The sequence below is a fragment of the Cynoglossus semilaevis genome, chromosome 4 (genome assembly GCF_000523025.1).
Source record: "Cynoglossus semilaevis isolate Cse_v1.0 chromosome 4, Cse_v1.0, whole genome shotgun sequence".
Taxonomy (NCBI): domain Eukaryota; kingdom Metazoa; phylum Chordata; class Actinopteri; order Pleuronectiformes; family Cynoglossidae; genus Cynoglossus; species Cynoglossus semilaevis.
This window is the reverse complement of record NC_024310.1, coordinates 16,158,784-16,174,157: the sequence shown is the minus strand read 5'-3', so window position 1 is coordinate 16,174,157 and position 15,374 is coordinate 16,158,784. Positions and strand designations below refer to the sequence as shown.

Here is a 15,374-nt window from a genome sequence, read left to right as displayed (position 1 = left end):
AACGTCAAACAGATTCTAAACAGAGACCTGCGCCAGAATTGGATTTGTGAACTGTACAAATCAAATCAGTTTGTCCTGAACTAATAAAAACACTCTGGTCAAAGGTCAAAAACACAATCTAAAGGAGATTTGTTGAAAACACAAACACAGGCTGAGTTACAGTTCAGCCTTAGGAAAAACACAAATGTGTTTCTTTGTCCACTTTGTCTCCATCTGTCTCTGCGTTTTCGTTTCCTCCGCCATGTGGAATTTACCAACTGCTGTAAAAATGCAGGAGCAGAATTTGGGGTTTACTCTCACTTCTCACCTTTGACCTTTGCCCTTTCTAAGCAGGGACTTTACTGTGCTGGGGTTAAACACGGCTCGTATCCACTGGTCAAACATGGAACGGGGAATTCTTGGGAATGAGAGTCAGAGTAAAGGGGGACATCGCCGCTGTTTTTACTGCCTTCTCCAACAAGCCAGGCTTTGTCTGTTATGTGTTTGCTCACATGAAACGGGTCTGGGCCATACAGTTGTCTGGTCCGCAGCAAACAAACCCATGTGGCTCAATCTGTGGTCCAACAAAGGATAAATGTCAACCTTTGTGAGTTTTCACTCATTTTGGGAAGTTTGGTTCAGCTAAAGAGTGTGTGCTTCCTTACAGATGCTTAGCAGATAACCATAAAGCTGGAGGAACATCATGATGGACAGATTAATGTCAGGGAGTCATAAAGAGTCAGGTAGGAGTTCAGGCCGAAACATGTGTTTTATATTTTATACCGTTTCCCATGAGTGAGCCTTGGATCATCTCAGGCTTCCTGCTGCAAGACTTTAACTTTAGAGCACCTGATGATGAGCTTAAACACACACACACACATTCCCGACCAACCTCTGTAAGATCTAGTGGGGAGGATTTCTCCACAGTGTGGTTTGGCCTTGGAGAGTTGGGGAATAAGAACAGAAGAGAAGTTAAAATCAGAGAATCTAAAGTATTTTTTTTTTGTCATTGGAAAGAAAATCTTCAAAAACCTGAGAATCAAGATTTGTACTGAGGAGTTTGAAAAATGGAGCTTTACAAAAATACTCCAAATAAACTCCATTATTCTTCAGAGAACACTGCACACGACAGACAGTTCCCATGAGGCTTTTGAGCAAGCACCATGGGATAAACATCAGTGAAATGTAGGATTTCTCTAAAGTTCTCAAAGTTTTTCTATACTAAAAAAACTGTTTCATGATTTCAGATTAAACCACTTGTAGCTAGAGTATAGGTTACGCCTAAAATTGTCCAAAAATCTTACTTGCATAGTACCTAAATGTTAGTCCAGAATTTGATTAGAAATAGCAAAAATAGCTTGTAATCCCTAAACTATACTGAAGTTAGCACAAGTACCATGTATGAAAAGAGGAGAAAGAAAGGAAAAGTCAGTCTGCCAAAAATATTAATATTAATGAAAAATTAAGTGCAGGTTTTTTCACTTATTAACCTATAGGTTAGCCCAAAAGACAACAAAAGGTTAGCACAGTACTAAATCATACTTAGCATGCTAAAGGCTAATTGTTTTATGTACATTGGAGAGTGATGCAATGACAATATTGAGAAAAAAAATTGAATTCAGGAGTCATTCACCCATATAACTATTGGTGACTAAATTTTTCCCATAATGCAGTGCACCCACACAACCTAAATGCATGCTTGCAGAACCTCTTTACAGACACAGTACTCCACTAAGTTTTTCCTAGTCTCATAAATCGTCTTCACAAATGAGTAAATCAATGTTTTTTAATGAGAAGTCAGAAGAACACGCATTAGTCTGAGGAGCTTTTAAGAACCAAGACGTCTTAAAAGCGATGGAGAGTAACACGAGAAAGAGTTTCCATACAGCTCTGTCCATTTATTTCCCCATTTCTGCAGGAGTCAAGTCAAAACAGGCTCCGGTCCCAGAGAACAAACATTTACAGCACTCTAACATTTCAGACACAACACGGTGTCTGTGCTGCTTGAAAAAATAAAATGCATATTTTATCATTCTCATCAACATTCCTGTGTATCCTACACAAACTAGATAAAAAGAAAAAAAAGGTTCGAGTTGGATCAAATTACAACGCAGTCTGTGAACTCTTCAGGTTTACAGTTTTCAGTGTCGACTGATTCTTGTTGAATTAAATAGAAAAAAAAATTGCATTTTTTAAACAACTTACTGTCTTCTTAAACAATGATGTCTCTGTTGCACATTTTGTGTGTGAGTCAAATCTGTCTTCCTTTGACCCCTGGAGGTCAAAGGAAGACATTTTTGCCCATTAACCTCTGACCTGGGGACAGCAGGGTGAAAGTAATTGACACTGTGGCAATTTTTCAAGTTTCAACATTTCACTGAGAGCATGTGTTTTCACTCCAGTTGGAACTGACAACCAATTCACAGTATTTATTTTTTTTATTATGCTGAAATTCTCAGCGTCTACTGTAATTTGAAAAAACTCCCCTTTTTTCCCTGTTGTGTTCTCGTGAGTTTTCAGGTGTTATGAGCCACTAAATCATTGTTCTACCCTGTCATCATCAGAACTCTCCGGAACATCAAAGAAGGTACAGTTGACTTTGGCAGACAGTTTCCTGCCGACAGTTATCAGCCCTTCATTTACCAATAATTCACCGAGTGTCAGTGTGGCTGCCACAAGCACTGGCCTGTACACTGTCAGGATATGATAATGTCATAAATCCAGTCCTGTTTGTGAAGGTATTGTGTCATCGGTGGTGGAACAAGTGTGAGGGAAAGTCAAAAAGATCTGAGATACTTTGTTTTTTAAGATTTGACACAGATGGGAAAATAGAAACTGTTAGGACAGGTCTCTGTTTTGTAAGTTTGTTTACGTCATCAGTCCTGTTAAAAAATATTGACGTTAAACAAGTGGTTTCTGACTTTTTTTTGGCTTGTGAACCCATTTGGACCTTTCTGACATTTTAGTAACTGTCCCGTGTGTCATGTGCCTGCAGCTGTCAATCAAGATGCTGGCCAGCTTAGTTATTTTTATATGCTCCATTTCATTTGAACTCAACTATATTCATAAAATATAGTTGAATATGGTTGTTTAAGATTGTGTGTGGTTTTTCCTTTTAATTTTACAGTATTTGTCTTTATCAATTACTATACAATTCAGGCGACCCCAATTTCAATTCCAGGCGGTGCCACGTGGGGTCGTGTCCCCTAGGTTGAAAAGCACTGTGTCAAACATATGTCAATTGGAATTCCTACCAAAGGATAGACTTAAAAATATCACACAGATGTGTATATGTGTGTGTGTATATGTGTGTGTGTATGCATATATAAGTATATACATGTACACACATTTGTCTCTGAACAGTGTGTGATGTTGTGTCATCTCAGTGATGAATGGTTTAAATGTTCGTTCTGTCACAGCCATAACTGTTAACATCTTTTAAGTCACAGTGGTTTGATGATCAAAGACAGCAGGCTCTGTCAAAAAAAAATCTTTCTGATTTATTGAGTCTTGTGAAGAGAGTCCTTCTCAGCTGCAGTTATTTTAGTCAGAGTGGTTCTCTCTCATTAGGCTACAGTATACTCTCTGTTTGCATTATTCTCCGTGTGTCTTGTTCTTAAAGAACTTTTTGTGAACAGGCCTCGAGTCAAAGTCAAACTTTCATTCTGCTCAAAATAGCTGCCGAGGTCATTACTTTACGTACAAACCACTTTTATGTGGTTCGAAGAAGAGGCTCTCAACACTGGCATGTTCCTTAAAATTTAATTAAACTCCAGATACATTAAAGAGTCATAAAACAGGGCCTAGAGTTCTTCTCCTCTCAGTTTACAGTTTACGGCCGTCTAAAAACAGACGTTCTAAGTGCTCCTCCAGGGAGCAGCAGTTGGATTAATAGTTGCCCCAGTGCAGCAGAACACTGCAGAACGCAAATGAATGATGTGGATTTAAGAAACAAAAGTAGGACGAAAAACATCGTAATCCATTAAAGCATCCTCATTGGCCTTCGTGCTTCACTGTTGTGCTGCACACAAAGAGGGAGCAGCAGTCTGGCAGCTGTTAGCTTGACCTGTTAATCTCAGAGAAAGAAATCAAAAGACACCTGATAGTTTGTGGAGGTTGGCTCTTTTTTACAGCCTACTAATCTGGTGCAGCCATCTTGATGTGCATTTAAGGGACGTCAGCAGGAGTCTGTCCGTGAATTAAACCAGTGTCTTATCAGTAAGACTAGAAGGTCCTAATGACAGATGGGCGCAGAGAATGGAGGATACAGTTGTTTAAGAAAGACACTGAGGGCTGGAGTGGAACTCCTGCCCCATTTTGGAAAGATAGTAGAGAATTCGGACTAAGGATGTTTGGGATTCAATTGATTCAATTCAAGACCCTGGTCAAGGTTAACGATGTCCTTCAAGAAGTCCTGGAGACTGATGTGACAGGAAAGGAAGTAAAGGATAGGGTGAAGATGGTGGAGGGAGGAAAGGGAGTACCTGAAAGAAGAGGAAGATTTATCAAGAAAATCAAACAGTGATCATCAACTGCTGGCCCACGGACTAAATCCAGCCCAAAGAATCATCCAATCTGGCCCAAGACTGGACTTCAAAATTGGGAGGAGACTTAAATAACTATCAGTATCCCCCAACATTTATTGGAAAAAGATTTTGATTACATTTTATTTGACTTTCCATCCCCCAAGGTGTCTGTCCAGAAAACTATAGTTGGTGACCCTTGTCTTACCTGCTGAGCCTTTTACTTGACCAGAAGTCTCTCCATGGGTTTGTGTCACAACAATGTTGGTTTAGAAAGCCGTTCTTTGAAAGCAAAACTGACAAATGATCAACCCTGCTGTTGTCTGACGTTGTTTTTCTGACTGTAAACCTTTTAACACCAGCCTTTGGTTCAGCTCTGTTTGGTCCCTGAGGGGAGATTCAGACTAAATAGCTTTTAAGTGTGGCAAAATGTTCCTAAGTTACTGCCTTATTATGTCTGCCATTAGGTGTTGAGTGGTAGGTGATGTGGAGTCGGGCCTCCCTCACTGAATACAGCAGCTTGTTATGACTGTAAACAACACTGAGGACGAGACATGGACGATTTACTAAAGAGAACCCAGAACACAAAACAGTACCATCATCCAAATCAACATGTACCACTTGGCGTTGTTATTTATCCCAGTTTGGAGGTTTTTTTCTACATTGGCTCAAACATCAAGAATGTCGTCAGAATTTGGTTCTCGTTATACTTTCGTGTACCACAGACCACAACATAGAAACTGGTTTCCTGTGATGAAAGCTAACGTTGAGAACATGAAGCTATTGTACCTTTCCTGACAACACTGTAAATATTTTACTGGAAATGACCTCAGATAGGTAGTGGGGTTGGACTTGGAGACTGTGCACGATGACTGTTTCTGTTCAAAACCAAATATCATTCCTACTCTCAGGCTAGTATTACAGTACACAGTGACTCATACAGTTTATTTACAGTATTGGTTTGCTTTCTTCTTCTTGAGGTTTAACCTATAAATATTTGCCTGTTTATGCGAACACACTGTTGACATTTCTACTGAACTGAATTTTTACTGAACCTTTTAGTGCAGTGTGTTCAAAAAACAATCAGTGCTTTCCCCAGTGTTATCCTCTAGATGACCTGCAGCGGCGTTATTTGAACACGCCCAACACTCTCTGTGTATTAGAAGTAATTTGGTGATTTTGGTGAAGAGCAGGCAAAGACTTTGATCATGTAAATACTGAGATGTTTCCTGAATCCTAAACAGATCTCTTTGAGTCACACATTTACTCAAATCGAGAGCTCAAATAAAAAACATCTGACGAAAAAGTAAAAAACTAGAATCAGCTCTAATTTGACCATAATTTGTATGATGACTTTTTTATTTGTTGTAGTAGCTCTGGCGTCTGCTCCAGGACTGTTGCAGCTAACGTTAGCTCCGGTGTATGTACCAGGACTGTTGCAGCTAATGTTAGCTCCGGTGTATGTACCAGGATTGTTGTAGCTAACAGTAGCTCTGGTGTTCACAGTTACCTGTTTTACATGTCACTGAGGTGATACTGTAGATTTAAAGTACTCCAGTGATAAGAAAACTTTGTGGCACATTCCCATGCTTTTATCTAAGCTGACATCAGGAAGTAAAAAAAATGCAGCCCATCAGGTAAAGTAATGAAGCCTCTTCTTCAGTTCCATAAGCAGAAAAATAACTTTACGCTCATTACTGCCACCTACTGGGCTGAAGTGTATGCACCTGTGTGTAGTGTAACCAAAATTAGTTTAGGGTGGGAATAAATGAAATATTTGTAATGTTTTTGAATATATATTTAGTAGTAGGAGAGAATAAAGGAGACCCGCCTGAACTAAGATCACAACAGCACTGAACTGTCATAGTGGTGAAAGGATAAATGATGTTTGGAAATGTCTTCAAAGTGGGATTTTCCTTTATCTTTTCCTGGGATTTTGCCAGGAAAAATGTGGAGTTTAATTGGCTGAGCTATAAGCCCAAACATGTTTATTTGTTTTTATGATTCAAAAGATCCCCCTCCACCCCGCATCCCTGTGTGTGTGGCTGCCATGATTTCGCTCCTGTTTAGACTTTAAAGCTCTGGGGAATTCCATAGAACCATTTGAGTTAAAGTGGAATGATTGGTGGAGGTGTGGTGTTTTGCTCGGTTAGACAGGGGTGAGTTCTCTTTTGTTTCACCTTTTTTTGTCTGTTGACTGTTGTGCTAGGAACAATACATAGTGATGATACTTTTTCTTAACCATATCTGAATTATCATGACTGTCTAAAGCAGGGGTCACCGACCTTTCTGAAACTGAGAGCTACTTCAAGGGCACTTAGTAATACGAAGAGCTACTTGTTTGATACAGACTTACCCAACAATGTAATAATAATAAGTTCTGGGTCATACAATGGTAGGCTCTCTTCTTGCCATTGTCATTGATTCCATTCCATTTGAATATCACTGCAAGTGGAACTGATTCAAAAAGCTCAGTAACAGTACAATTGTTGACCCTTTTGTTGACTAGTTCTATTTTTAGAACATACCCCACGGGCTATGGGCTACTAAGTGACCCCGGGGATTACGTTGGTGACCTCTGATCCAAAGTGAACCATGTTCTGCATCCAGTCTTTTGGTCTGTAAACACCAGAAACTCAGAGCTGAGACGTGTGTTCCACTAAATTGCTTGGATCGTAACAAAACGCTTCTTACAGTTAGTGTATCTGCTGTCTCTGTGCCTGATGTTAAAATTCCTCCAAACTGCTGACATTGTTGACCTACTTAAATAAACTAGCACCAAACTGCTGGGGGAAAACACACAACACTGACTGACTGGTGCACAGCTGGTTGTTGGGTCAATGGTTCAGCACATGTTTTGAGTACTTTGAGTATTTGAAACAGGATTGAGTGTCAGTGCAACCCAAGCTATAATAACACCAGTAGTAGTGTGAATATCTGCCTAAATATCCATTAGAAGCTGTGCTAACTCTCCTAGCTCCGGTGTTAAAGGTTCTCTTCATGTTTCCACATTCATCCCTTAGCTCCATGTGAGCCTGAGTTCCAACAGAGTCACCGTGGCCAGAGCCCCACGTGTAACGGGACACCTCCAGTCAGACTAATGCAGGGTGCTCCCTCTGTGTCTGGCAGAAGACCCAGCAGCCTGTAGGCAAATCATTTAAGCCAGAGAAAGAAATGAGATTTGAAAAAATCATCAGAGGACTGGAGTGAAGCTTCATTTCAGCTCCCGAAATCCCAAAATAATACAGTTCCCATTCTCCGAGAGCGTGCACACAGTCTGTAAATGCACACAAACACTCCCGGCATGTGTCTGCAGGAAGAGATCAACCTCAGATCAATCACAGAGTCTGGATCTCCTGCCACTGGCTCTCCTGGCTGTGCAGAGAACTGCAGGCATAAAACAGCATGAGGTCATTGGTTATGGAGGCTTTCTTCATTTCTTTCTTCATGCAAAATCATCATAAAGGGAGCGTTGAGGCCATAACAGTGTGGACACATGTGATGCCGATCAGCTCACAATGCAAATATTGTCCTTCTGATTTTTCACACTCTACTGTGGAAATGAGGTTTTCCACCTAAGGTATTAGACTTCAAATCATTGTTTTCCTTGGAATCAGAAAATACAATTAAAAGAGTGTAAAAATGTTCTAAGTCGGGCATTCTACTTTCAAATCATGGACTCCATTCTAAGTTCTTCTTCTTGTATAGCTTTACACATGAACCTACAGAAACCGACACTTGACTGTAACCCAACATTAGCAGCTTGACTGCAGTAACAGCCAAATGCTTCACAAATAAACTCAAGAGTCCCTCATTAAAAACATGGTCATGCATCTGTTGTGAGCGGAAAGTGAGAACTGTTTCACGTCATGATTTCAATCTCATCCTGTCCTTGGAAACGTTGGTGCATTTTAGCTACTGTACCATAACATCATCTTTACTGTTTATTATGTATTAAAATGACAGAAGTTAGTGTCTACATTGTTACCCATTTCTGGAAGTCAGAAGGTAAAGATAATACGCTTTTTAGTTCTTTGTCTAAGTGATTATTTTATTACTCAAGAGACTACAAATCCCTCGGGACGAACACACTGAGAAGAGAGACTTATTTTTCTCCTTTCACAGCCGCTGGAGGAAGCCAAGATGACGTCTATTTAGATAAGATATCTGCTGCAGCTGTGTTGTTCAGTTCTAAAAACGAAGAGGCTTGAGGTGACTGATCAGACAGGACTACGGTGTCAATTTCACAGGTATCATCTTCAGGAATGAAAATACTCTCTTGTCATTCTATTTTCATGTCACTGAGGGGAAATCCTAAGAATTCCAGTACGTCTCTGCACTTTAGAACTGAGATTATTTAGAAATTAGAATAAAAATTAATAGAAGACAATTGTTCAAAGCAAGTTAGACTCATATGTGGAATAAATACAAGGGTAAGACTAAAGCTTCTTCGATTTCTTATCAGGAAGTGTGATTTTTTATTTTGTCATTTCTGCAGCTGCTCCATGTGAATTTCTCTGTTATAAATGTCAAACGATCTTATCTTAATTTCCACAATAAAAAGGACGTAACCTTTCCTCCAAACACTGTCCTGTTGGCCTGCCCGTCTTCCTTTATGGAGAAAGAAGCCTCACAGTTTGACTGCACTTTGGACTTTGCATTGTATAAACATCCTACAACAAATCAACACAAGGCCTGGGGCTAATTATTGAAAGACAGTACTTGTGGAGTGACTTTGTGAAGTCTTATTTTGCAGCAGATTAGGCCAGGCCGGGCTTCCTGTCACCTTCTCTTCCCTGCAAATGCGTCCTGTGTCTTAAGTGCTCCAACAAAGACGTAGCAGGAGAATACTCATGGACTGAGCTCCATGACAATGAGCAGTGTTTGTCGGACTTCCACTCCTTCACTCTGTCAGGACCTGGAGCCCAGTTAGGCCTGCCAGGCCCGGCTAACACTGTTTGCTCTGCTTTATGGCCTCTCTGTTTGTTTTCCCCTTCACTGAAGCGACCACCTCACGGTCTCAGCAGCACTCAAGTGCAGCCGCATCTAGGGTCACCGGCTACGAGGCCTGACCCACCCACAATGCAGTGCGTTGGGCAATAGAGCGATAACATACAGGTCTTTTTCTCAAGGTGCTACCCTCCCCTTAGTAAAACACACAACACAGTGATAGAGTGAGGAAAGGTGGGAGATCTTCCTCCAGATAGTCTCCTTCTCTCTTTGTTTAGCACCTCTCATCTCCAGGTTTGATGAGCTTCAGCCCAAGGACATCATAAACTCCAATAACATGTCAGGAGAATCAAGGTGTGCCCACGTTATTACTTCCTTCACCCCGAGCCTGTGCATGACAACTTCAGAGGTAATAATTACTTGATAGATTTATTTTGGTTGAGTGTCGAAGCACACGAACCCATAAATAACCCTCAGTTCCATTCAGATTAAACTGATACTTCAGCAAACAATGGAATGACTCATCTCCATTTTCACTGTTTTTTTTTATTAGATTGTTTGCAAAGATGTGAAAAGGGGGATCTACAAGGAGAGGACTCCTGCCTGTCATGAAGAGGGTTCTGGGTTTGAAACCCACCCATTTTTTTATTTCACTCCTATGATCCAAATCACAAGATCACATATAGAGACAAACAACCATTCACACTAATTCACACTACAGTTCACAGTTCACGTTACTGGACTGTAGGAGGAAACTGTAGTACCAGGAGAAAAAAATACACATGCATACATAGGGAGTACATGTAAAACCCATGTAGAAAGACCAGTGAGGATCAAACTAGTGACCTTCTTGCTGTAAGGCAAGTGTACCAACCACTCCACCACTGTGTGGCCCTATGGCCCAAAAAGGCCAAACACAAATATGTGTTATGATGTCAGAGATGTGATCAGAGAAATTATATTGGGCAGTGGTGGCTTAGTGGTTAAGGAAGCTGACTTGGGTCTGGAAGGCTTCAGGTTCGAGTCCACTAGCTGTCAGGTTACCACTGAGGTGCTCTGAGCATGGTACTGTCCCCACACACCGCTCCCCGGGTGCTTACAGCTGCGCACTGTTCACTTTGGTGATGGGTTAAATGCAGAGGTCACATTTGGTTGTGTGCAGTGGTGTGTGTCACAATGACAAGGAGTTCTCTTTCCACTTAAAAAAAACCAAAACAACTTCTCATCTGCTTAAAGAGGTTACAGTCAATACCAGCTTATTATATAAACTTGACAGTAAGCATCATTTTCTTTGTAAAAGTAAATATAATTTGCATGAGTAGTGTGCTAAGGAGGTAAATAATAAAAAATAATAATTGACATTTTTATTGCTCTTCTGTTGAGGAGTGTCAGTGCAGGTTTTTTCTCCACTCTAATTTGTTTACAGCATCAACAAGCCACAGAGCTGTGATTTACAAATCCTGACACCACACAAAGTTCTAGTTGTTAGGTCTATTATCAGTGCAGCCTCCTAAGTGGAGAGCATGGGAATCACATGAGGCCTCTAGTTAGGGGGAAGGGCCGGGTTTTCAGAGGGTGGTACAGCTTTAAGAGTTTACTACCACTGCGCACACACACAGCAGAAAGTTTGGAGGCCAGGCCAACGGTGGGATACCGACGGGTAGGAAGTGACGGGATTGCATGAATTGCAGAGGGAAGGAGAAAAGGAGCAGGCGAGGAGATTATCAACACAAAGCAGAGGGAGAAGCAGCGTACGGGCGTCCGACCGGAGCGTGAGGAGAACCGAAGCTTCTCACCGCAAACTCCACTCAGGAGTAAGAAGCAGAGATTTGTTTTCTCAGGGATGTGAGGACTGTTGTCTGATTCCAGTGAGCGCTCTGCTGAGTTTGGAAACAGCTTTACGCACAGCGGGGACCAACATGGAAACGCGACCTGTGGAGTGAGGTACGAACCCGGCGTGAACATGACGAAAAGAGCTTCAGGGGAGAGCCCAGAAAACCGCTAAGGGATATGAACGCGGGGGGACTCGGATTTTCACTCGTTTTTTCACTTGTGTCGGGTTCAGTTTTGCCTCTTTGGGGATGTTGGCGAGTTCCTGGATCCTGACCCGTCTGTGCGCCCTGGTGCTGGTGGTCGCGGTGGGACTCAGAGCCTCCGAGCTGCGGGTCCGGGTCCGGCTCTCTGACGGACTGGTGACCGAGGAGGTGTTGGAGGCGGACAGTGAGAGAGACTCCATATCGGTGGAATTCAAGCAGGGGGACGGGACTCTCATTACATTTGTGGCGGACTTGAAGCAGGTGAGAGGTGGATGTTATTACCACGACCACACGCTTATGGTGCCTTCAGGGGACGCATGATAGATGGTGTTGTGATATGTTCAGTGTCCCCTATTTAGATCTCATTTTTCTTCTGAAATACACTCATGCTTTTTCTGTTCCAAAACCTGTTGATCACACTGGTTTGTTGCCAACACATTAACACTTCTGTAGCTTGTCCACTGTGACTGATGTTGTGGCAGCCACACATTCAGAAAGAAAAAAAGTGTTTTCAGTCACTTCATATTTGCTCTCTCTTGATCTTTAATCCTTACAATGAAATAATCAATAAAACCTTCTATGATTGCACACTGATCAAAACAAAAACCAGGAAAATGAATATAAGGAATACAGCGAGTTTCCATGGTTGATTATTTGAAAAAAGATCAGAGTAAATAAATGAATAAATAATCTATCTTTTGAATGTCAGACCCTAATAACACAACTAAACCAAAGACAAAAAAACTTGTCATGAGATCAGTTAGTTTTTCCCTTGTGAAGCAAGCTCACAATTGTAAACTCATTTAAATTAAATAATAAGCCACAAAATATTCAACCCAAATAAAAAAACATTACAAGTGATATATTAAATGAATCCAGTCTTTTAACTGTTTAACAGTCTTGTACTAGTATACAACAAAACTGAACATTAGTTTGACACTCATTTTCATTTCAAACGCATCTTTTTTTTTAGGTTTGTCCGCCTGAGGCTAATGTAAAAATGACAGCCTCCATAAAGAACCCTCATGTTTCATGTAAGCAGATAAAGAATATTTTCTGGCCTCGTGACAACATCAGTTCAGTAGTGTGTAACCATGACAGCATCAGTCAAAGTATGTAATGTTTCATTTCTGCCAATTAGAAATTGAATATAGAAATATGTAACCCTCTTTTTATACAGTGTACTTTCAAACACAATCCAAATGAACTTTCCTGATTGACTTTTTTAGACCAGTGACACACTCAGTCTCCACTGAACACGTCAGTCCTCTCTTCCAAAAAAGTAATGACTAATGAGTAATTGGAAGTCAGAATTACACAATATTGACAACCATCTTTGTGCGTAATCAGAAACCTACCTTTTATTTCACATCATGTTCTTGAACTTGCTTAGAACCAATTAAAAGAGCTTAATCTGCGAGTAGGCGTGCTAGAACATATCGATACATCGAAATACCATGATATATCGTTTCATGATACTACAGTGATATTTTACAGCACTGTTTTGATTTTCTTTTTACATTAACCATTAACATGCAAATAGTTTTTGTTTAAAATATTCAATATATCGTTGTGCTTATAGTATTGCAAAATGTCACGTAGTTGCTCCTGTATCGTGATAGTTATCGTATCGCCAGATCTCTTGCCAATGCACACCCCTAGTGGCAGTGTATTGGTAGTGCACTAAGTAGAAGAAGTCAGAGTCAAAACCGTCTGTACTGTAAATCAGTGAGAACCAGCACAGCGTGAGTCTGACACAGGTCAAGACAGCTGTTTCTCCTCTGATGGATTCTGCACAAACTCCCGCAGCCTTGACACACCTGCTGCCCCTGACCAGAGCTCATGGCTGACCGTTGGCAGCCATATTTAGCATTTTTGTAAAAGAAGACCAGCTGATCAAGTGTCCCTTCCCGTCCACCTCTGCCATTAGCTTTTCTTTAGTTTCACTTTCAACAATCACTATTTACAGAGATACTCACACACTCAAATGTCAATGAGCGAAGGGTAACTACAACTGTTGTGGTGAAAGGGTGGGTTGGGGGCAAAAGGCATGTGTAGCTGATGGATGCTGTCACACAGAAGCTGACAGGCTGGTGAGACGTAAAGGGGGAGATTTACCAGGATTAAGTGGGCATGTCTGACCTTTTTGATCCGTACGTCTGGTTCACCAACCAAAACAGCTAATTTAGAGTTGAAAGAACAGCAGACGTCAGCCCCGATTTGTGGTGACACACCGACACAAAGAGGTATACAGTGATCCCTGAGCAGGAGCTGCCGCTTTGTGGTGCAGGGACATGAGTTACTAACCCCTTTCCTCCCCCACTCATACACTCATCTACATTGACTTGCATGGTGTATACACTAACACATACACACATGTGGTTTTGATTGGAAACAAAGACCCAACAGAACCTCTTAGATCACTTTACTTTTCCGTTCTCTGATTTATCTGCTCCACCAGGCCTGAGAGCTCTTCCTCCCCCACGTGTCCCGCTCACTGCTCTCCTCATTTTCTCCTGCATGTGGTTTCCATCTAGTCCATGTGCAGTATCTCCAGAATTTATGGAAAGTTGGATGAGCCGTCACATCCAGCTGCCATGGATATACAGTCCAGATGAATGCATGTGGGAAGGAGAGTGTTTTAACAGGGATGTTGAACACTGGGGAGCTCCGACTGGGTCATAGTTTCCACGTGTCTTCAGATGTCTGCTTGAGGCCACGCTGGGTCTTTAAAGTCACCATCTGCACCACATTGTCCAGAGCTGTGAGCAGTTGGTGGCACGCTTGTATATTGCTCAAAGATTATTGTATATCTGTAGAGAGTAGGGTAAGGATGGATGAAGATTTTTGCTGAGATCACTTATCTGAAAATGAAAAGGAATTACTTGCACATTGATGGCTGGGAATGGCTCCAGTGCCGCCCTGCAACCCTGCAATAGGGATTGGGGGTACCTAATTGAAGTTGCTGTTGAGGTTATACAAATTAGTTTATCAATTCATAATTGATTATTCAAAGATAATACTTTGTCAGTAGAGGACTCTGTTGAACCAATCCATTGGTGAGATGTCATAAACACAGAACATGCATCACCACACCCTGTAGATTAAAATGGTCCAATAAAACATTGTGGCTGTAACCAAAGTGCATCACTTCAGAGGTTCAGTAAACATGGCTAGAGCCTAGAGCCTCCGCTCTGCTCAATTGTTTAGCCATTGTAATTTAATAGATTCATGAGGAGCTTTAGATGTCGACTCCTAAAACAAACGTTTCCTTGCACGTGCATGCTAAAAGTGAAGCAGCTCCTTTCAGGAACAGCCTGTGAAAAGTACAACCCAGGTGCTATATTGTACTACAAAGCCAAAGGTGACTAAGTGCTACTCTGGTACAAATCATCTATGGGTGTTCTCATCTGACTCATCATTGATTTTCCCCTCCTAAATAGTATTGTCATGACCAAAAATCTTTTTTTATGTCTGTACAAATAATCTGTTGGCTGTTCAGTCACTGATGATTTTTGGCCACCATCCATTAAACACCGCCGTGACCTGATGCCTGTGAGGAGGATGTTTAGTCAACCTTCATCCATGCAATGAATCACTGAGATTCGGTTCCGCTGCGATTTCACAAGGCTTGTGTTTGCTCCTATGGCATCAACAGAGACATATGGAAAAGATGATGTGGTTTTCTAAAGTACCTCTGCACATGTTTTGTAAACATCAACGTGTAGAAATGCTGTCAATTAAGTTCAACCCCAAGCAAACCTCAAAGTAAATCATGGGGGGAAGTTGATTATTTACATTCTCAGTGGTTCTGCAGGTGGCATCATGTAGTCAGGAGACTTTGAAGAGTAAAAGTTGCAGAGGGCAGGATTTCTGTATTATCGCG

The 15,374-nt window shown here is 41.3% G+C and overlaps 1 protein-coding gene across 1 annotated transcript in view; it reads left to right on the top strand.

Annotated features, from left to right (window-relative positions):
- The first annotated feature begins 11,053 nt into the window (after positions 1-11,053).
- The window catches only part of oafa (OAF homolog a (Drosophila)), a 15,467-nt gene continuing 11,146 nt past the window's right edge, over positions 11,054-15,374 (top strand). The window contains exons 1-2 of the mRNA XM_008309613.3: positions 11,054-11,396; positions 11,518-11,749. Coding sequence (XP_008307835.1) covers positions 11,534-11,749 — 216 coding nt within the window. The 5' untranslated portion in view covers positions 11,054-11,396; positions 11,518-11,533. The remainder of the gene's footprint in view (positions 11,397-11,517; positions 11,750-15,374) is intronic.